The sequence below is a fragment of the Grammomys surdaster genome, unplaced genomic scaffold (assembly GCF_004785775.1).
Source record: "Grammomys surdaster isolate TR1022 unplaced genomic scaffold, NIH_TR_1.0 210, whole genome shotgun sequence".
Classification (NCBI taxonomy): domain Eukaryota; kingdom Metazoa; phylum Chordata; class Mammalia; order Rodentia; family Muridae; genus Grammomys; species Grammomys surdaster.
Window position 1 is genome coordinate 1,471,194 of NW_021604655.1, and position 21,561 is coordinate 1,492,754.

The 21,561-nt window shown below is 43.0% G+C and overlaps 1 protein-coding gene across 7 annotated transcripts in view; it reads right to left on the minus strand.

Annotated features, from left to right (window-relative positions):
- The window catches only part of Ttll5 (tubulin tyrosine ligase like 5), a 233,987-nt gene that overhangs the window by 34,416 nt on the left and 178,010 nt on the right, over nt 1-21,561 (minus strand). For all 7 annotated transcript variants that reach the window (XM_028771843.1, XM_028771841.1, XM_028771849.1 and 4 more), the window contains one exon: nt 9,702-9,916. In XM_028771843.1, coding sequence (XP_028627676.1) covers nt 9,702-9,916 — 215 coding nt within the window. The remainder of the gene's footprint in view (nt 1-9,701; nt 9,917-21,561) is intronic.

The window sequence follows — 21,561 nt, forward strand, 5'->3', positions numbered from 1 at the left end:
GGGAAGGGAGGAGGGACACATTTGGTCACCATCACCCTCCCCAGGTCCTGAACATCTGTGACTGTCCTGTACTGAGCTCCCGAGCAAGTAGAGGCAGGAATGCTACTGAGTATTTACTCTGCAGTACACAGACTATGTGGTACCTCCCTCAGCTCCTTGGGTACAAGCTTCCCACAAGGTCTCAGAAAGTCCACTCTGGCACGAGGGCTACAGATCACGTCATGCTCTCTCTTAGAGTTCTCTGTCATTTTTCGCCTCACTCATCAAAATTGTAAGTTTCAAAGCTATAATTATCAGTTTATGTAGATGGATACACCCTGTTTGTCATCTTGACTGGAACGTAAGCTCTAGGAAGATAGAGATTACTAACTTGATGCATTTTGCTTCTATCAGATATAACGCATATCTTTGGAAGAAATGTGACCCACTAAGCCTATAACCACGTTTACTTGCTGGGACCACATACCTTGATTTTAGTTGGTATAAAAGTTCTAGAAGGGAGATTACAGTTATTGTTTCCTCATTCCTTTGGTTTTGTACTGTTGACTATTTATTCAAGCCAATGTTTGGAACCCCTCCCCCAATGTGGCTTTCCTACTCACTGATCCACAGAAAACTCCTAAGCAGCTCCTGTATTTCATGATAGGGTTGAGTGGACTTGAAGGCAAATGTGGAAGATGTGGACGTATATTGGGTGCTAAAGGGCAAAGCAGGACCAAGTGGGAGAAGGGGGCAGGGAACCTGAGTTCACTGGTGAAGAGCAGGGTCAAAGATGGCCTTCTGAGGAAATCCTATTTTTGTTGAGTGATAAAATTCTGAGAAATAGGTGCTGGCCCAGAGTGGGGAGGAGGAAGACATATTTATGAAGAAATAGATTTGCTCAATGACTCTGAGCCAGGAGCAGGCGGATGCTGTCCTAAGAACCTATGGGGACCAATAAGGACAGGGTGACTACTTAGTCTACGGTGCAAAAGAAGTACTGGGGGGGGGGGTCTAGCATGGCCTCTGCCTTGATGGAAGTAAACAGACGAAGAACACATTAAAGCTGCTGTGTTTACTGTAAGCTGAGCAGAGTTCAGAGCAGCATGGGATGAAATCAGTTTCATTAAAGAAGCCTGTGTGTGACAGACAGTGAGAAGGGAGGCAGAGAGGGCACGCTCACTGGGTCCACACAAGAGACAGGTAGTGAGCTGCCAGACAAGAGAGGAGACCCTGGAGGCTTAGACCCAGGGAGTTCTGGGTCCCCCAAATCTCTTAACCGTTTCTCTCTGCCTGTCTGGATCTGCCTTCTCACTGTCCCCTTTATAGGCTTGATTCTGTTCTTTCAAGATCTCCAGGTCCCTGTGTCCAATTCCACTCACTCTCCCATCCTCCCTCCACCATCAAGCATTTCAGACTTGGAATCGGAGCTTATGATTCTCCAGTTTCTTCCATAGGGCCTCTATTCCTCTCTGATGGAGAAATGTGTCCACGCAATTGTGTGTGTAGGGGGGGAAGTTGAGTGAAATTTTCCATGGAAACACTAGTATCCAAAATGGCTCAGGTCTGCTATGATTGCTTTGGCATACTATGGGTAAGCATGTTTTGTTGTGCTGACATCATTTCCTTGGAAAACACATCACAACTTCTGAGCAACCCACTCTGAAACATGGATAGTCAGGGCTGGGCGTGTTCTTTTGCACTTGGCCCTGAAATGATTCTTTGCTACTTTTTTCTAGGAGTAAATCTATTTCAGGGATATTTACCTAAGAACATAGGGATGAAGTTGTCCTGGTTAGCTATCAACATGGTGCAACCTAGAATCATTTGAAAGGGGGGGGCCTCAGTTGAGGAATTACCTGGATTAGATTGGTGCGTGTGCGTGTGCATGATTGTTAATTGATTTAGGAGAGCCAACTCACTGTAGGTGGTACCATCCCTAGGTAGGTGGTCTGTGAACTGTATAATAGAAGCTAGTATGAGCTAGACTGCAGGGCAGCTGGCCTCTCTGCTTCCTGCTGCACCTCTGTGGCTGTGAAATGAGTTTCTTGGTAAAAGGTAATGCAGTGTGGAATGGCAAGCACGCTTTAAAAAGTGCCAAAGCTAGCTTTTCAATTATTTCCAGCAATTTCATTATGGATAAAGAACTGAAACTGCCATTTGTGACACAGTATGTGGCGAACTTTTGTGAACATACAAATTTACCTTAAAAATGTACTTTCTGGAGCTGGAGAGATGGCTCAGTGGTTAAGAGCACTGACTGCTCTTCCAGAGGTCCTGAGTTCAATTCCCAGCAACCACATGGTGACTTACAACCATCTGTAATGGGATCCGATGCCCTCTTCTGGTGTGTCTGAAGACAGATACAGTGTACTCACATACATACAATAAATAAATAAGTCCTTTTAAAAAATGTACATTCTGTTAGAAGCAGTCATTATGCATCAATATTAAAGTATTTTTTTAAGAGGCTGAGTTGTGACTCATATGTGACTTGTAAAATCAATTTAGGGGCTCACAATTAGCATTAAAATAGTAAAAGATGAGGCTGGAGAGATAGGCTAGTCATCATAAATACGCACTGTTTTTATGGAGGACGTAAATTTAGTTCCCAGCACCCATGTTGGGCGGCTCACAACCATCTGCAACTTCAGCTCCAGGGGACCCAACACTGTCTTCTGGTTTCCATGAGCATACACAAAGACACATTTAAAAAAAAAAAACCTAAATAAATACACAAATAAAAGAAATAAAAAAGATCCTAAATAAATGAATAAATAAATAAATAAATGAATATATAAATAAAAGAAAAAATACTTATGACATTTTATTTCACAAATGCACATAACTTTTTTTTCCTGGATTGTAAATCCGATGTATTTGTATTATGTATGGTGGCCATAAGGATTACTTGCTATTTCTGCACCTCGATCATCCAAGCCTTTAGTAGTTATCTAGAGAAACTGATAAGGCTATATTTCAATAAAGAAGAGCTTCAAAGAGGGGGAGGGGAAATGGGAGTGTGTGGAAACAACAGAGCCATCAAGGAAAAGAGGTCAAATAGTCCATGAAAAAGGTACACAAAAGCTGGGTGGGGTGGCACATGCCTTTGATCCCAGCACTCAAGAGGCAGAGGCAGGCAGATCTCTATGAGTTTGAGGCTAGCCTGATCTACAAAGTGAGTTCCAGGACAGCTAAGGCTACACAGAAGTCCTGTCCTGGAAAAAAAAATAATAATAGACGTGCATATTTAAATATACCAACCATTATGATTGACAGTCTGGCAATTTTCCTTTGTAAGCTATTAGCTTTGACTTACATATTTGAATTATAATGTTAAGTATATACAACTTAAAGTTCTATCAGTGTCGCATAAGCCTAGCCACCTGAGGGGGATCTAGTTTGTTCCCTGGACCCATGTAAAGAGCTGGATGTGATGGCAGGCATCTATAAGCCCAACACTCACTCCTTATAGCAACAGTCAGAATGGAGACAGGTGAGTGGAACAGAGGCTGACAGGCCAGCTAGCCTGAGCATCAATCAGCACAGCAGCAGAGTCAGAATCAGGACAGGTATTGCCTCAGCGAGTGCAAGAGACAAGTTAATCCCATGTGTCCTTTGACCCCCCCCACAAATGGGTGTGCATACACTCCGGAATATTTTCTCTGTCTCTCTTTGTCTCTGTCTCTGTCACACACACATACACAAACACACACACACACACACACACACACACACACACAAATAAAATATAGTTTAAAGAAAAGAAATGAACAGGGAGGTGGCAGGTAGATTTAGCTGAGAAGTTGAGGACAGGAAATGAGGTAAAAATGCAGAAAGACAAGAAATTAAAGCCACACTGAAAAGGCAGGACCTGACACTCAAGGGTCCTCAGGGCACACAGCAGGGCTGGCACACATGCCTAGGATAAGCCAGGACACCTACATTTTGGTTAATTATTTTTTAAAAAAACTTTCTGTACCTTAAAAAGAAAATGATGTACATTATGAATTTATCTTAGAGTTTATCTCTGACCACATTTCAAATATAACTTTTAAAAACTTTTCCATTGGAGACAAAGCTATTTCTCTATTAATTTGTTAATTCCATTGTTCAAATCTCTGAGTGTTCTTTTTTGTTTGTTTGTTTTGTTTTGTTTTTTTGTTTTTCAAGACAGGGTTTCTCTGTGTAGCCCTGGCTGTCCTGGAACTCACTCTGTAGACCAGGCTGGCCTCAAACTCAGAAATCTGCCTGCCTCTGCCTCCCAAGTGCTGAGATTAAAGGCATGCATGCACCACCACTGCCTGGTTGCCCTGAGTGTTCTTGTTTCAGATCTAATGTACCTACAACAATGACAACACTCTTTTGGGAAGGCATTGTGTTAAGGTGACTTGAATATCTCTTCTAATTGTTTTTAAACCTTTATAAGAACACTTTCTATGAACATTTTTTAATAACTGTCTTTGCCTCAGGAATTCCTTGTCCCCTGGGCCTATGCTTCAGTTCACTGAGTTCTGTTGGTTTTCACAGGTAGCTTTGCTCCTGTGCAGTCAGGCCTGCGGCTTCCACTTTCTCTGACACCTTTGCTAACTTAACACATGATAAACTTCACTTTTGATGTCTGTTAAGAATACAACTAGTGTTTTCTAAAATGCTGTTCTTTCTCACACTTGAGTTTATTTTAGGAGTTGGCAAAGCCTCTGGATCTTTACCATAAATCCCTTTAATCCGTCTTCAGACCCAGGGAGCTTTCAGCATTTGCTCATCTTAAGGATGTAAAGCAAGGGAGGAAATCTCCACCAATTATATTGCCATTTTACTCACAGCAGGCCAGGAGGAAAGGTACAGTCTTCAATCCAATGACCCCTGCAGGAGTCACTAAAGAAGATTCAGTATTCTGTGACTCTCACACTCCTCACCCCCACACAACTAGTGTGACTTTTGCTGAGGAAGACTCTGGGCCCTGTTTCTCTGTTGTCACTGCACACAACAAAGCTTCAGGCTTCTGGAGCTCCCCTGAAGTCCCCACTCAGGCCCAATGGGTGAGGGCCACAAAGGGCAGGCAAGAGAACCTCACCCTCAGACTGCTGCTTTCCTCCTAAGTCCGGGCTCCATCTTGGAGTGAGGGGACTGTGTGGGGACATCCCACATTCCCACCCATTTCTCACAGGAAACCACATGAAAGCCTTCAATGTTGTTCTTCAGTCCAGCCTTCCTGGCCAGCACCTAGCAGGAATGCCTCAGGGTGGCATTAATCCTTCACCCTTTCGAGTGTTCTGACACTCACCCAAGTGGTAAAACTGGCACGGAAAGGAAAGGAGGGGACTGAATTCTAGGTGCTGACTTTGAATTTTCCAAAAGCATTATTTTAGGATAGTTATTCTGTATTTGCTGTATATATGCAACTTAAGAGGACTTGAAGAGACTTCTGAAGTCAGTGGTCTCCTGGGAAGCCTGTGGCTAGGATTCTGGGTCCTAAGAATCGCAGCTCGGGCTTGGTTACCTGTGTGCCCTCCTGTATTTGTGGCACACACTCACTCCCATCCTTTACCTTCTAGCATCAACATTTTATACTTTCAGAAGTACATTGAGAACTCCCCACATAAGGATGGATGTTTCTTCAAACCACATAATGAAAGACTGAAAGATCAACAGACAATGGTTAATCTACAATACAACACTGGCTATTTCACCTCCTGAGCACTCAGGTCTAGAATCTTCTCACTGCAATGACTGACATAAGAAAAAGCTATTAACACGCATACATGTGTCTTAGTGGATAACTGCTTTCCTATATTTATTCTGATATTTATCTCTGAGCATGTTTCATCACACTGCTGACCTCAGCAAATGCTCAGGTCACCTTGCTAATATCTAGTTTGACCAGGCTGCTTAGCTCTTGATATATCTCCCCCTAAAAGCAAAGTCACTGTCCTAGGTGCTGGCACAATAGACCAGTGTAAACATTCCCACTAAGGTCACCTGAGGCCGAGTGACTTAAGTACTGTAGTTCAGACTCTGTCTTCTTCCTTCTCCACGCCCTTCTCTTTACCTGTCTTTCTCTCCTCTCTCTTTTCCTCTCCTCTAGGATCCACAGGCTACACACCTGCTAAGCATATGCTCTACCATTGAGCCAACATGGTCACCTTGGTCCACTTGCTTTCTTAGAACTTTCCCAAGTTACAAGAACTTTGATCTGGTTCATTTAAACCCATCATGAGCTGTCAGTTTGCCTGGCGAGCTTTAATCTTGGTTTTCTTTCTCCGTATTTCTGGGAAATATGTGTGATTCTGGCTTTGACAACAAGGGTCACAAGGAAGAAATAGTTCAGATGACTTGGTTGTTTGCAGCCATCATCTTTTTTACTTCAGTTATTTCTTAAAAGAAATGCCACAAGTGCTTTTGAAGGGGGAGGTGAGACAGACACTAAGTTATAAAGTGTTTCAAGCATCAGAGGGAATTATGAAAGGTGATTGTTCCTATGTAAACAGTTAAAAGCAAGCAAGGGGGAAGGGAGAGAAGGAAGAAATGGCCACTCTCTTCACAGAGCTGACGAGTTAGACCTGAGTAGAATGGGGGCTTATGAATCTGTGAATGATACCAAGTACTGCTGAACCAAGAAGGGGACCAGAAAAACAGATGTGATGCAAGACTAGAACACAAATGCACTCATAAAGAAGCTTTTAACTGTATCAACGGAAAACAAGCTTGTTTGGCTAATTATTCAGGAGAGGCAGTGGCTTTTGACAGATGGGAAAGTGACTTGAATATTACTAAAATGAAACAGGACCCCAATGTTTTCATTTTCAAATCCCCTTGCCCCCAAATCCAAACGACATTCCATCTTTTATGTTCTATTGTTCTCCAGACTCCATTCTCTAGCATGTGGAAACTTTGATGGTGCTCTTGGAAAGTGCTTCTCTCTGTCCCACGCCAACCTCTGTGCTAGGAGAAGCTTCAAGTCCAACCCAAAAGCACAGGGCTTGGCATGGGAAATGCTCACTACAACTTCTCATTAGCTGTGCCTCTTGGGGCAACAGTGGCATTCTTGAGCGTGACTCAGTCCCACCACTCTGAGCAGACTGCTCGTGGTTAACCTGAGCTGAGCCAGAAGGAAGGCTATATATACCAAGACGGGAGCAAACGAAGCAACACAGCTTGCAGGAACACAGTAAAAAAATTATACAAAATTTCTGGACTGTCTTCTTACTATCAACCATAATAACACACAATCTTTATTTAGCATGTATTGGGTAGGGCACACTGTATTTGTGCTCAGCACTTCTGAATTCACTTCTCTTAATGATCCCTTTAGCCAGGTACTTTTGTCATTATTCCTGTGTTAGAGTAGGAAACTGAATCAAAGAGATGTGAGGATGTTGTTAGGCTGGTCAGGAGCTAGAACTGCTCTAGAAGAGCAGGAACTGACCAAGTGATGCTCAAGAGTCTGATTCTAGAAGCCATAAGCAATTCTGTGGATTATAAAGTTTAGCTCACAGGGCTGCATCGGGTGCAGTTTCCCAGTCTGCTGTAGTCTTCAAGTGCAGAATGACATAAGCCAACATAAAGGAACCATGGCAGCAACAAGCAAAGCTAGTGGGCACCTCCAGACTGTCTGCGCTCTCCCTAGACTCTCTTTTGGTAAGTCTAAAATTTAATGTTATTTATTGAGTTCAGAAAAAAAAAACAAAAAAGTACACTATTTCCTTTTCTTTTAAGTTAGAAGAGGCTCAACTCATAAAACACCTGCTGTGCAAACCCGATGATCTGAGTCAGGGCTCTAGGACCCACGGGAGTAGAGCACCAGCTTCCCAAAGTTGTCCTCTAACCTGCAAATGTGTGCTACAGTATATGTGGGACGTTTTCTCTCTCTTCTTCTTCTCCTCTCTCTCACACCATAGAATTAATAATAATAATAAAATAATAATAAATAATAATCTCTGAGGCCTCCATAACACTGGGTCTTTTACATGTGGGAGATGTTAAAGTCTCCATTAGTGCTAACGCAGCCCCACAGACTGCTAGTTTTAAAAGCAAATTGGAAACTATTTGCTGGAACAACGCCTCACAGCATGCCTTCTGATACTTGGATTATATTTCTTAAATTCTGAAGAAATCTTTGGTTTCCCCCTTCTGTGCATTTTTGATGCTGAGCTGTTTCCGGTTTTCCCACACTGCTGCCTGTCACAAAGAAGAAACCACAAAAATTCAGCAAAGCAGAATTTGCCCAAAGAGCTGCAATTCCATCTTGGGAGTCTGCAGGGCTTCTCTGCCAGCAGTGAGTTCAGGGCAGCAAGCTGTACCTTCCAAATTCTAGCCCTGGCACCCAAGTCCAGGTCTTCACTAGCACTGCCCAGGCCCCAGGCCCATGATGGAGAGTCCACAAGAATATATCGTCAGACTCAACATTTGCTTTCAGATGGTTAGCTGTGAGCTCCTCAGAGCTGCAGAGTGTCTCAACAACCATCAAAGGATAACTAACGTCCTTTAGATCCTGTTTATCCACTTACTTATGAAGTAAGTGATTACTGCCCCATTATTACAAAGGAGGAAACCAAGACCAAGCGATTAAGTTACTTGCTGAAAGCGTTCACATCAGTAAAATGTGGTACAGGGTGAGGGTTCTGTAGGCTGGATCCAGGGTCTACACTGTTTAGAAGTTGAGTCTTTTCTGGGTGCAGGGCAGGGAGGCCCAGTTTGTTTTCTGTCTTCCCACCAGCATTCACTTGTAGCCTTCCCGTGCCCTTCACTCACACTCCAGAGAGCACTGTGGCCACTTCGATGCTGAGGTAGCAGGTACTGAGGAAATACTGTGCTGGGTAAATGAAGAATGATAGCACCAAGATTAAGAGAGCCCAGGGGATTGTGTCCATTCAAATCTACAATTTGATTCGTTTTCCAAAGTGAAAAAAACAGCATCTAAGACTTCTGAGTTTCTGACAACTAACTCTGAGCATGTAAAGGACAAAAGAGGAGGTTTCCTCTGAGTGAGAGCGCCTATGAAAAGCTCTAGTTATCCGCATGGCAGGAAATGCCTGAATCCCTCCGATTTTTCTTGGGTACCCTGGTTTTAAACTGGAGCAAGCTACCAGAGACAACAGTGTCACCAATCTATTTCTAGTTACTAACTAAAGGGCTGGAGGCAGAGGAAGGACAGTGTGTTTCAGGCATGGGGATGGCTTTTTTTTTTAAGTATAAAACAGGTGGTCTACAAAGGGCATCAGAAATACCATTGCTACACAGGTCCTTGATTAATGGTGGCTAAGTTAAATGAGGGGAAAGAGGATTGAATTTGACACAAAATTCAAAGGATTTGATTTTGTAGAGTGAGCAAGAGGGGATACACGGAGGGAGACCTTTTTACCTTCTTTCTCCAAGCTGACAATTCAGTACCATTACCTGGTGTACTGTCTGTGGTTACTATCAAAGGCCAGCAGAGTTGGTTAGCAATAACCCTGAACCTTAGAGAAGCCTCTCATCACAACTACTGGGGAACCTTAAAGCACAGTGTTACCCCTCCCACAGGACAGTGTCCCAATACTGTGGCGATCAATTCTTCCCCAGGTGATTTCAATTTGAAACCATGGCTGAGTCCCAAGTTTGGCACTCTTCCTCATCAGGTGTTGGGACTTCAATTCAAATGGTCTTGAAGGCTTTCTAAAGAGTGCCCATTCAGAATTGATATAACCCTCACAACTGCATGCAGCACACAGATGACTTACTTGGAAGCCCTCTGGGATGCCGGCTTTCTGAGCACTTGCTTGTGATTGGATGGGGGCTTGGAGACCAAGGTGGACGAATTTGGAGGTGCCACCACCTTTTGTGTCAGGGTGTTTGGCTTCTGGCCACCAGTTGTGGCACTTGAAATTCTGCAGCCTGGACCATTATTCATTGTCCATAAACTGGAGTTAGGCAGTGTCTGGCTGCCAAAGATTGCCTATAAGAAAAAAGAGGAACATGATCGATGGAGAACTCAGTCATCACTCTTGGCTGTATACAACGGATCTGTAATCCAAGGGGCAAAGAGAAAGGGAAACTGTTACTAAGTTTTAGGAGAAAGCTCCCTAAGGTTGTCAGGACAGATCTTGATTCAGAGGAGAGAGACCTCTCAAGAGTTGCCAGATACTTTTGAGAGCACTCTGACTCAGGAATTAGGGCACCCGGGCACTGTGGGTTAGTCACTGTACATGACTGAAGAAAGCATTTACTCTCTCGGCTTAGTTCCCTTCACATTCAATTCAGGGAGTGTTTAATCAATGTCCTTTTGGATACAAAAGGAAACACAGCTGGGATACTAGACCACTTCAGTACTCTGAACTGCTCTAGAAGGTCTACAGGTGGGAGGAAAGTAAAGAAGCCCATGTGACCTGGGCCCTGTGAGCAAGCAGTTGAGGAAATGAGGCAGGAACAGAAGCTAGGAGCCACCAAGCCATGCAATACTCTGAGAATTCCAGCACAGAAACACTTCAGTGATCTAAAGTTTAACATGAGATGTGACATTTGACAACACTTAAAATAAGCTTATTATAGGAACACATCTCCTGATAACTACAGGACCAACACTGGGTGGCTTCTGCCTGAGGTGAGCCTATGAAGACCACAGCACTACCTAGGCATGGCATGTGCTACGAGCCTCTCTCTCTCTCTCTCTCTCTCTCTCTCTCTCTCTCTCTCTCTCTCTCTCACACACACACACACACACACACACACACACACACACACACACACACACAGGGGCGGGTGAGAGCTGCGGTTGATGCTGAGATCATCCTTGATGGTTCTTCTATTTTACTCATCGAGGCTGAGTTTTATTCACATTAGTAGAGGTCCTTTTTGTTACTGGTCCTCAATAGTATAAACACTGCTTTCAGTTAGTATGCACTATAAAAACGTTAACTGTAAAGTCCTATGAGTGAAAATGACTGACAAAATATAGAGTGCTTTTTAAACAAAAGGATACTCTGAAATTGACTTCTGCCAGTAGATACGACATATAAAGTGGGGCGACACCATCTGCACATGCATGGGGCTGGTGGGACCCACAGCCTTTACCACAGTGATTTTGTCTTTTTAGATTTAAAGCACAGCTTGGGAGGATGTGGGAAGTGGGCAGCAACTCCCCTCTATGACTTTGGGGCATCCCATTTTTGAGAAATGAGTCCCAAACTCTGGCTAGGGAGATGTGAGACGGACTGAGCTGAGAGATCTTGTGTGGAAATGACTCTGCTGACTGAGAGGCCTGACTAGGAACAGAGGTTTCTAAGGCAGAGGAGAAGACCTGAGTGGTTCAAGCTGATCTATTTGCTGTTGGCTCAGACTGGGCCACAGTGAAAGACAGAGAGACCCAGGGCCTGTAGGAAAGAAGGTAGTCTTTCCTTCAATTGTGGTTGGGCTTAAATGCAGGTCTGATGCTCACTAACTGGGCAATCGATTCTAGTTACTTAACCTCTCTGAGCTTTAAATTTCTTGTAGGCAGTTGTACCCACTGGGCTGGCGGAGCTTAAATGAAGATCACAGATATCACTCTAGCCCAGCCATTCATTCAACAAAGGTGCCTGAACATTAACCAAAGCATCACACTCACACACACACAGAGACACACACACAGACACACACACAGAGACACACACACAGAGACACACACAGAGACACAGACACACACACAGACACACACAGACACACACATACAGAGACACAGACACACACACACAGACACACACACACAGAGACACAGAGACACACACACAGACACACACACACAGAGATACAGACATACACAGACACACACACAGAGACACACACACACATACACACACACACACTCATTCCTTCCTAAACCTCATCCTTGGTTTTATGGGGGAACTGAAGAACATACAAGCTCACCTATCTGTAATCCTTTGCAAATGGTAGTTGGCTATGCATTTTTCCAACATATTTTTCTGGTCATATGATGATGCTCACTAGCTGGAAATGCAAACTCTTAAAATGAAAACATATGTTTAGGTTTTCAGATCATATTTACTCAATTCTTTCTGGCAGAAGTAATCTTTTCCTCTTCTGAACACTTATAAACATGTATTTGTGTGGTTCTTATCAGAGTCAGGCCATTCCGCCATGTACAGCTGCCACTTACAAAGAGTTTGCTTCTTTTCTGGACAGTACATAATGAAAATGGCTGGGTTTGTTTGATCTTCATTTTCTTTTTTCATTTTTCTGTTTGTGTTTAAATGGTTTTCAGAGGGAGTGTGTGCTTGCGCATATACATGGGTATGTATGTGGAGGCTGGAGGCCAACTGTGGTGCCAGCTAGCCTCTAGGTGGTACTAGGGAGTGTGAGCTCAGGTCCTCACACTTGTGCAGCAAACACTTTACTCAGAGACCATCTGTTGTACCTACAGTGCCTTACAGAACACAGAATGAACACACTTGCACACTTGTACACACATGCACACACATACAGCGATATATCAGCTATTCATTTTTTTTTAAAGCAATAACTTGGGTCTGTAGAGATGGCTCAGCAGTTAAGAACACTCACTGACTGTTCTCCTAGAGACATGGTCTCAACTCCCAGTACCTACACGGCAGTTCACAACTATCTGTAATTCAAGTTCCAGGGGACTGGACACCCTTAGACATTCATATAGGCAAAACATCAATGCACATAAAATAAATAAATAAATAAGTAAATAAATAAATAAATAAAAAGTAACAACTGGATTTTTTAGTAACAACAATAGGAACACAGAAGATATATATTTACATATAGATATAACACTGGAGTAGGGCCTTTTCCCAGATTTTAGAACCTAGAGTGTGTGGGAGTTAGCCAACTCATAGTCAAAAGTATAAACAAATCCTCTACAGATCCCAAATGAAAGGAAGTTCACTTTCCTAAATGCAAATTTTGTATAAGGCTCTGTGATACTGATGTCCTTAAAGGGTAAAATAAAGCAAATGTGGAGAGATTCTTCCTTGGGAGGTTCAGCTGGCCTGGACATTACCATGTCTTCCTCTCTTCCTAGTAACACAATTCTGATTTTGTTTGAATAATGTGTCTTATCTTTTAAGAAAATTATACCTCCTATTCTTCTCTACCTAAAAGATAAGCACATGGCACAGTTCTGGCCAGTGAGCTACAGGCAGTGTGCCGGGTATGGCTTTTAGGACAGGCCTTTCAGAGCAGACAGACCGCAGTGCCTCTGCTGACACTGTTCTGCTTCCTGCTAGCATGGATAACCTGCCAGGCATGGACAGGGTAGGATGAACACAGTCAATAAGTTTGTTGAAGACAAGCAGGAGGATTATGGGTTTCTGATGGCACCACAGTGTCTAGAAGAGATGATTTCCACAGATTTCTAATATATGGGGAAAACCCTTTAATGTACCCAACTCGGCTATTGGTTATGGAGAGGTTAGCTGTTACATGCAGGTAATTGTAATCCGGATTTAACTGATTCTCAGTCAACACAGATTCAATCTTCCTTATGCCTCAATACAACAGGTATAGATTGCAATTTCTCTTTCCAAGGACAGCAAGAAGCTGTCTGTGGCTTGTGATTTGGTGACCACACTCTTATATACTCAATGGACAATTGCCATTGCTTATGGTGACATACCAGCTGGACATCACCAGAAATGGTAAAGGCTCAGTAATGGAGACAAGTCCCTAGGTACCACACCAAAGCTGAGGCTAATTATGACACAGTTAAAGTAACCATAATTGCTAAGAAACAGCCCAGGAAACACTAGGGCTTGATAAAAGCAGACCTGTGAATGAGTGCATTTAGACCACTGGCAGAAATCATCTTCCCTAGGTTCCCTTCCCTGCTTTGTATCTTGCAATGTAATTCTCCAATTTCACCAATCACAGACCTTGTTGGGATTCTCTATCCTGGTAACTGTGCCTAAGAGGACAGAAGAAGTAGACCAAGTTCAAGACAGCATCAGCAACACAGGGATGATGGTGGCTGTCTGTCCTGCTGAGCATTTAAGTGAGGGAGTGGCCTGCTCAACATACCCATGTCTCCTGCTGCTTTGTTGGGTGTGGGAAACTGCCATACTTCAGAAAACCACAGCTTGAGGGCTGGCATGGACCCAGGCAAAAGTCTGGAAAGGCCTTCCTTCTCCCACAACACAGAGTGCTCATGGGGAGGAAGGAGGGATTTCTGATACAAGCACATAGGCTACCATTGGAAGGTCACAGAAGGTCACGGAGGAAGCAAGATCTGGCTTCTTACTAGAGAGATAATCCAGAGATTAAATTCTAGGAGGCTTTAATTTTTTTTCCTTCTAGAAAAACACTTCTTTTGGCCTTCATTTAGGCTGGTTTGGGATAGTGCAGAGCTCTCTTCACTAGAGATTCTCAGTTTACTCTTGGAGCATCATGGGAGGGCAAGTGGTACCTGGCCTCTGTTTGAGCAGGGCTGCACCTCTGTGTGGCCCTCTGACTCCAGAGGAGCAAACACTTGAAGGCAACATTCTCTCTACATCAGATTTTGACCTAACTAGGATAAAACAGCCATTGATAAGAACACAAAGCTACTTGCAGAGAGCTCCTCTCTGGCAGCTCACCGACAAGAATGGCACACTTTCTTCCGCATGCAAACCATTACTCACACACTTGTCTACCAACAGGCTGAGATCTGTTCAGTTAAAAAGCACACAACTTTTGAGAGAGCCAAGGGGAGGCTAAGGAAGCTGTTTATATTTTGGCAAGAGCAAGTTTCTAAAAGGCCTTTGCTTCTCATCGTATGCAGTTCTTGGCTGACTCCCACTCACAATGTTTGTCAACTGGGTCAAGACTCGGGCTAAGGAGGAAGTGCAGCTCTTGGTTCTGCTGTGCTCTGAGCAGGGCCATGGTTTGGAGCATAAACCCAGAAGTGGTACCGTTCGTATATGGAGAGACACCAACCACACAAGTCAGGGACATGATACTGAGCTACCCAATGTGCTCTAGTACATCCTCCCACTTCTAACACCAATAAACAAGGAAGGAGGCATTACTGCTTCTGATGACTTACTATGTAAGCAACAAATACAGGTGCTTACCCAAATAGAACAAATCTGAAATTCCTATTATCAACCAGCTGAAACAAGTAGGCTTCAATAGACAGTTCCTAAATTTGCATTTGCTAACATCTGAGGTGCAATGAAGATGATTAAAACCAGATAACTGAATATACTTGTAAGCCCTGGAACCCTCACTGCTAACCAAACTGGAGATACTGTTAATAGTCTTGGAGTTAGAAGCAGGCGGCATGACCCTGGGCTGCTGTGCATGACTACAAGAAAGGGAACTTGCCTAAAACATCTAATGGCTTACCTTGCTCCATCAGCAAGCCCCACTCCCCATCCTACTGCAGAGCCAGTCGCTCCGACACAGGTGGAGGATGGGGTCCTGCTGGTCACTCTAGACTCAAATGCCTTCTGGCTCTGACTTGTTCCCCACTTCCTTCCTTGCTCCCTCCATGCCCAGCATGGTGCAGACACAATCTCATATGTACACAAAAGCTTGACATGCAGAAAACTCATCTTTCTCCAAACACTTGAGTTTCTTTAACACATTTTCATTAGAAAAGGGAAAACAGGATTAAAAGTCAGCTCCAGTCTTACTCTGGGATACACCTGGTAACATCTCAACACATGAAGACATTCTCAGTGTATACACATACATTTCCATGTGCCTACAGAAATGGGATCACATGTCATCTGACGTTCTGAGGCCTACTGTTTCACTCAAAAATCTTGTCATATCTGTAAAGGCAGGCCTATCACTGCTTTTATGATTATATATTTTCTAGATGGTTATCAAACCTGAATTAATACCAATAGTAAAATGTTACAAAGTGACATGGGATAGATTTATAATTGCTAGTCATATAAGCAAAATTGTAACATATGTTTGAGTAGAATAGAAAAACTATTCAAATTTTTCAGTATCAATTTTGAACACACACACATATACACATATACCACACTGGCTGAGATGTTGGTGCGTGCGTGCGTGCGTGCGTGTGGTGTGTGTGTGTGTGTGTGTGTATGTGTCTGATATTTGTCTGACAAGCACCTGACCAACTGAGCCATCTCCACAGTCCTTCATAGTCTTCTGTTCTGAAGCTTCTGAGGGTTAATTTCCTTGACTCTCCTTTGTCCATGGTGCAGAAATGGCTTGTACGCCACAAAAGCTCCACCATAATTTGATGCTGATGTTGTTTTTCTCCTTCAATTTACAAGACATTTCTATCTTTGGACAAATGTATTAACAATCCACAAATGCTATTCTAAAGAATATTCACTTTGGGGTGGAGAGATGGCTCAGCAGTTAAGAGCACTGACTGCTCTTCAAGAGGACCCAGGTTCAATTCCCAGCGACCACATGGTGGCTCACATGGATCTGTAATGTGATCTGATGCCCTCTTCTGGCATGCAGGTGTACATATAGAGCACTCACATATATTAAATAAATGAATCTACAAAAAAATAAAAAGAAAAAAGAATATTCATTTTATCCTGATATTAATCTATTTTAAACTAATTCTCATACTTCTCTCTCTAGCAACTGTGAATAAATTAATTACATACCCCTTTTTAGTTGTCCAAATAAGTAGCTAATTAACATTTTATGAGCTTGGATCTTCTCTCAAAATACATTTAATATTGTCTTAACCAACTTCTACTACTGGGAGAAGCATAGGGAGTTGAACTAAAACTCCCAAGTTGAAATTACAATACTATGTGCGTGTAAGGTGTAGTGAAGCATACTGAGAAAGCCAAGATAAGAAAGCAACTTAAGTATTTAGTGATGAACAGATGGAAAAGGAAACGTGATACCCACAGACAATAAATATTCCTATAGTTAGGACATTGTACTTTGGACATGTATGCTTCATGTATGCTGGGAACACTTTTTCTACATGCTACAGCATGGATAAAACTTCAGAATGTGATGCTAAGCAAAATAAACCAGTCACAGAAAGGCAAACCCTACAATAGTCTATGTATACAAAAACCCTGAAGCAACCAGATCCTCGACAGAGAGTGAATGGCAGTGTCAGATGGTGAGAGGAAGAGGAGGGACGATGTTCAGCGAGACTTGAGTTCCTGTCCTGCATCATGGATGCTCTGGAGATCTGAGGTCCAGGGAACACATACAGCCATGCTGTACTGGACTGCCAGAATTGCTCAGAGGGTGTATTTATTTTATGAGCATTTTACCACAAAGAAAAGTTACATTAAGAGCAGCTGAATTTTTGCTGTTTTTGAGACAAGATCTCATTCCGAGGCTAGGGCAGCTTCACACCCGGGCATCCTCTTGTCTCCGATTCCCAGTGCTGGGATGACCAGCTTAAGAGCAGTTGGTTTCTAGGGAACTCTTTCCTAACCCTCCATCATCATCTCTGACTACAGAAGGATCAAAGCCCACAAATGTGAAGGTGTCCCTGATTATGTAGTTACTGTGTAGTAAGCTGGGATTCACAGCCCACATGTACCAAGTGGCCACCTCACTCAGCTGCCTTCCTTTGCTGTGCTATGCTGATTTCCTTTGAGAGGGCATGCATCTAAAGGAAATCTTCAAAGTCAAATCTCTTTTCTAAACCTAACACTGTCACGCTGAAGAGGAAAACAAATTTTCTTGTGTGTGTGTGTGTGTGTGTGTGTGTGTGTGTGTGATATATGCATGCACACATGTGTGCCATGTGTCCAGGGTGACATTGAGAAACTTCCTCTATTACTCCCTGCTTTTGTTGTGTTACTTGAAACTATGCACCCCTGGTCTAGAATCCACTGATATGCTCCTGCCTCTGCACAGGTGTTTGAAGTACTGAGATGAAAGCTGTGTACTGTACCAGCATTCCTGGCCTCTGCCTTTATTTGTTGAGGTAAGATCTCTAACAAGTGTGGTGGTGCATTCCCTTCATCTGAGCACATGGGAGGCAGAAGCTAGGCTACAGAACAAGTTCCAGGACAGCCAGGGCTGTTATACAGAAAAATCCTGTCTTGAAAAGCAACAAGCAACAAACAACAACAACAACAACAGATCTCTCACTGAACCTGGAACTGAGTACTTGAGTGAACTGTCTAGCCAGGAAGCTCCAGATCCTCCTGTTTCAGTCTCTTAGCGCTGGGATTACAGCTACGTATCACCACACCCAGTTTTTATATGGGGCTTGGGGATCTGAACTCAGGTCTTCACACTTGCTCAGCAAGTAGTCTGTTACCCACTAAGCCATCTTCTCAGACCCAAATTTGCTTTTTATAAAATCACCTATAAGCAAATCCTTGTTAATTATTTTAAAAGGTAGCATACATGAGTATATATCTATATATACTTATATATATATACAAATATGCGCACATGCATAATGCACCAGTGAGCATGTACACGCACACACACATACACACACATACACTCACACATACACACACACATACACACACACACACACACACATACACACACGCACACACACACAGACGCACACACACATACACACACATACACTCACACACACACACACACGCACACACACACACACACACACGCTGAGTATCCCTTATCCCAAGTGCTTGGGTAATATTTCAGATTATAGACTACATCCATTTATATAATGACACATCTTGAGAGAGGGACCCAAGTCCAAACATGCAATTTCCTGAAGTACTATATCATACAGGAGCCGTAAGGTCATTTTATACCAGACTTTTAGTAATTCTGTACATGAAACAGTTTCATGCCATGAAATTTTCCATTTGTGGTAGCATGTCAGGCCTCAAAAAGTTTTGGATCATGAAATTTGGATTTTCAAGTTACCGATGTGCAATCTGTAGAAAGTCAATTAAATGAAGCAATGAGCTCAGACTGAGTTCAACTGGTTAACAAGAGAAAACAGTTCTAATTTCAATGACTTATTCCATATTTTATTTGCTAGTAGCTGCAGAGAATTGATTGTATATTAGGGCCCCTGATTTCTTAACAACATATCGGAATCTTAGCCCGTCTGTCTGATTAGTGAAATGAAATAGTAAAAAGTACTAAATTCCCTCCCAACTTTCAATTCTCTATTTACAGATCTCTGACTTGTCTCTGTCCTGAAATGAACAGTTTGTTGTATTTGGCCCAGAATCATATGCAGTTGGCCTACTGTGCATATCTTACACAGTCCTTGCTGTCATGGATTCATTAAGCAATTTTCCTGTGCCTGCATCCATCTCAGATGGATGGGGTTCTCCTGTTAAAGATGTCTTTCATCATTTTATACAAAGCTACTGCTTTGAGTTTTCCCCTATGTGTGCCTAGAAGAAACTACAAGGCAGGGTGCAGAAGGACAGGCTCTGTAGCAAACCCCATCTTAACCCTCTAGAGCAGTAGTTCTCAACCTTCCCAATGCTGGATCCTCTAATGCATGTGGTGGTGACCCCCTACCATAAAATTGTTTTCATTGCTACTTCATAACTCTAATTTTGCTACTGTTATGAATCATGAATATCTGATATGCAGGATATCTGATATGTGACCTTCAAGGGGGATGTGATTTACAAGTTGAGAACCATTGTTCTAGTTGAAAAAGCCTACTCTTTAGTCGCTGGTGCATGAACACCTACATCCAAGCTGAGGTCTGGCTAGTGGATGGCACTGACCTATTTTCTGTCTCCAGGGGACTGTATAGCGTAGTGCAGCAGCAGTAAAGCTGACACCTCATCTCATTAGTGACAAGTTTGTAAAGGAGAAGATGAAGTACTTCTGAGGAGGAACAGAGGAAAAAGTGCTCCAAAGTCCTCTGGCCTAGCACGGCTGTGTGACTAAGGAGGTGCTCTGATTTGGGGTGCGGGGGTCTTCATTAGACTACGATCACTTGACATAGAGGGACGTTATCACCGCAGCAGCTTTACAGAGAACCTGACACAATCAGGGGTCTTTTTCACTATCAGCAGCAACAAGTCAACACAGCAAACTATGGTCTTTTAGTGTAACAACGCATTAAGATTCAGAGTCACTGGACATTAAACGTGTAAATCTCATGTTAATTATGCAGAAATATCAGTGACATTCACATGTGTAGATGCCTGCAATGTCCTTTGGCAGTTTTCTCAAAATACCCAACAGAAATAAAAATAAAACAGCATCATTAGTAACAGAGTTTTAAAAAAAAATAAAGAGCCAAGGCTGAAGAGATAGCAGTGTACACCATCACGAGTGGTACACATCATTTTCCGAGACAGGAAGCCTCTGGAACACTTCAGGAGCAGGCATGGCTTACTCGCTTCTAACCTTCCTACTTAATGATGGCGTTCAAGTGAGGCTGGAGCATGTACGTTTCTAAGATCTTTGTACCCACAAACTCCTTAAGATACTTACTGAATTAAGCATGTGAGGTACCTGGGATTGTATCTAGGCCTTCAATAGGTTTGATAAACACTTCCTCTTGAGACCATGCATATGAACAGCCAGAGGTCAGGATAGCTGAATTCTCACTTTTCAGTAGAGTTTTGAGTGTATCACTCCTGTCTGCAGTGTGGAAGTGGCATACAGCATGGAGTTCAGATGTCAGACGCTGACAGCCCTGGGCTCCAATGTCGGTTTCCCCATTTCTTATTTATGTGACTCTGGAGAAGTTATATGAATGATTTCTTTCTCCCATTTTTTAAAAAAATGGGGCTAATTAGAGGCAGTTATGGTGACTCAGTGAATCAATACAAATATAATGCTTGGTTTGGTCACATTTGGGAATGTTTCATTTGAGAATTACAATTCTAGTGGATTCCCCACAAGTCTCTCTCATCACTTCCCAATTAAAGAGAAAAAAATGATATTCAAAGATGTTCTAATAACCTGTTCTAGGTCATGCCCCGGACAGGGAAGACAAATCAAGCATCATGAACTCCAAAGCTTGTCTCAAGTGACCATTTTCAAAGCCAGGGAGGACAGTTTTCACACATATTATTTGTGTATTCCAATAGGAAAGAAGGGAGTTTAGCTTGGCAAAATCTACTACACTAGTGTATCCTAGGAAAAATAAATAATGAAAAGCTAGAAGCACAAGCATTAGATGAGTTCCGATAAAGGTCAAGGGAAAAGTGTGCGTCCCTGAGTGTGTGTGCATAGGAAAAGAAACAAAAAGACACAGCTTGTCATGACATTTGAGTCCACACTCCAAGCAACACCTGAACCTGACCTCCTCCCCTGCGTGGCCACAGGGAGCCCTCCCTGCTGCACACAAGGCTTTCAAGGACACCTTCTATAGGACTAGCCTGCTAGCAGCTCCCTGCTATTGCTTACTGCTTGAAACAGAGAATAATTTCTGCTCAGTCCCCCTACCCCTCACCCTCAAGCTCCCAAACACAGAGCAGCTGAAGCTTGAGGGAAATGATGTTCCTCCCCACAGGAGGCCGAACTTTTCTACACAGATGCAATAGACTTATAGGAGCAAAATAACAAGACTTGGATGTTTCTATGGGAATCCCTACTACAGCCGTAGAGTATTGAATACATACACATTGGTAGCAATAAGTTGCCCCCTAGGGCCTCCCAGATATTCCTACACACAGATGAAACCCTCCAGCAAATGCCAAGGTCCTGGTC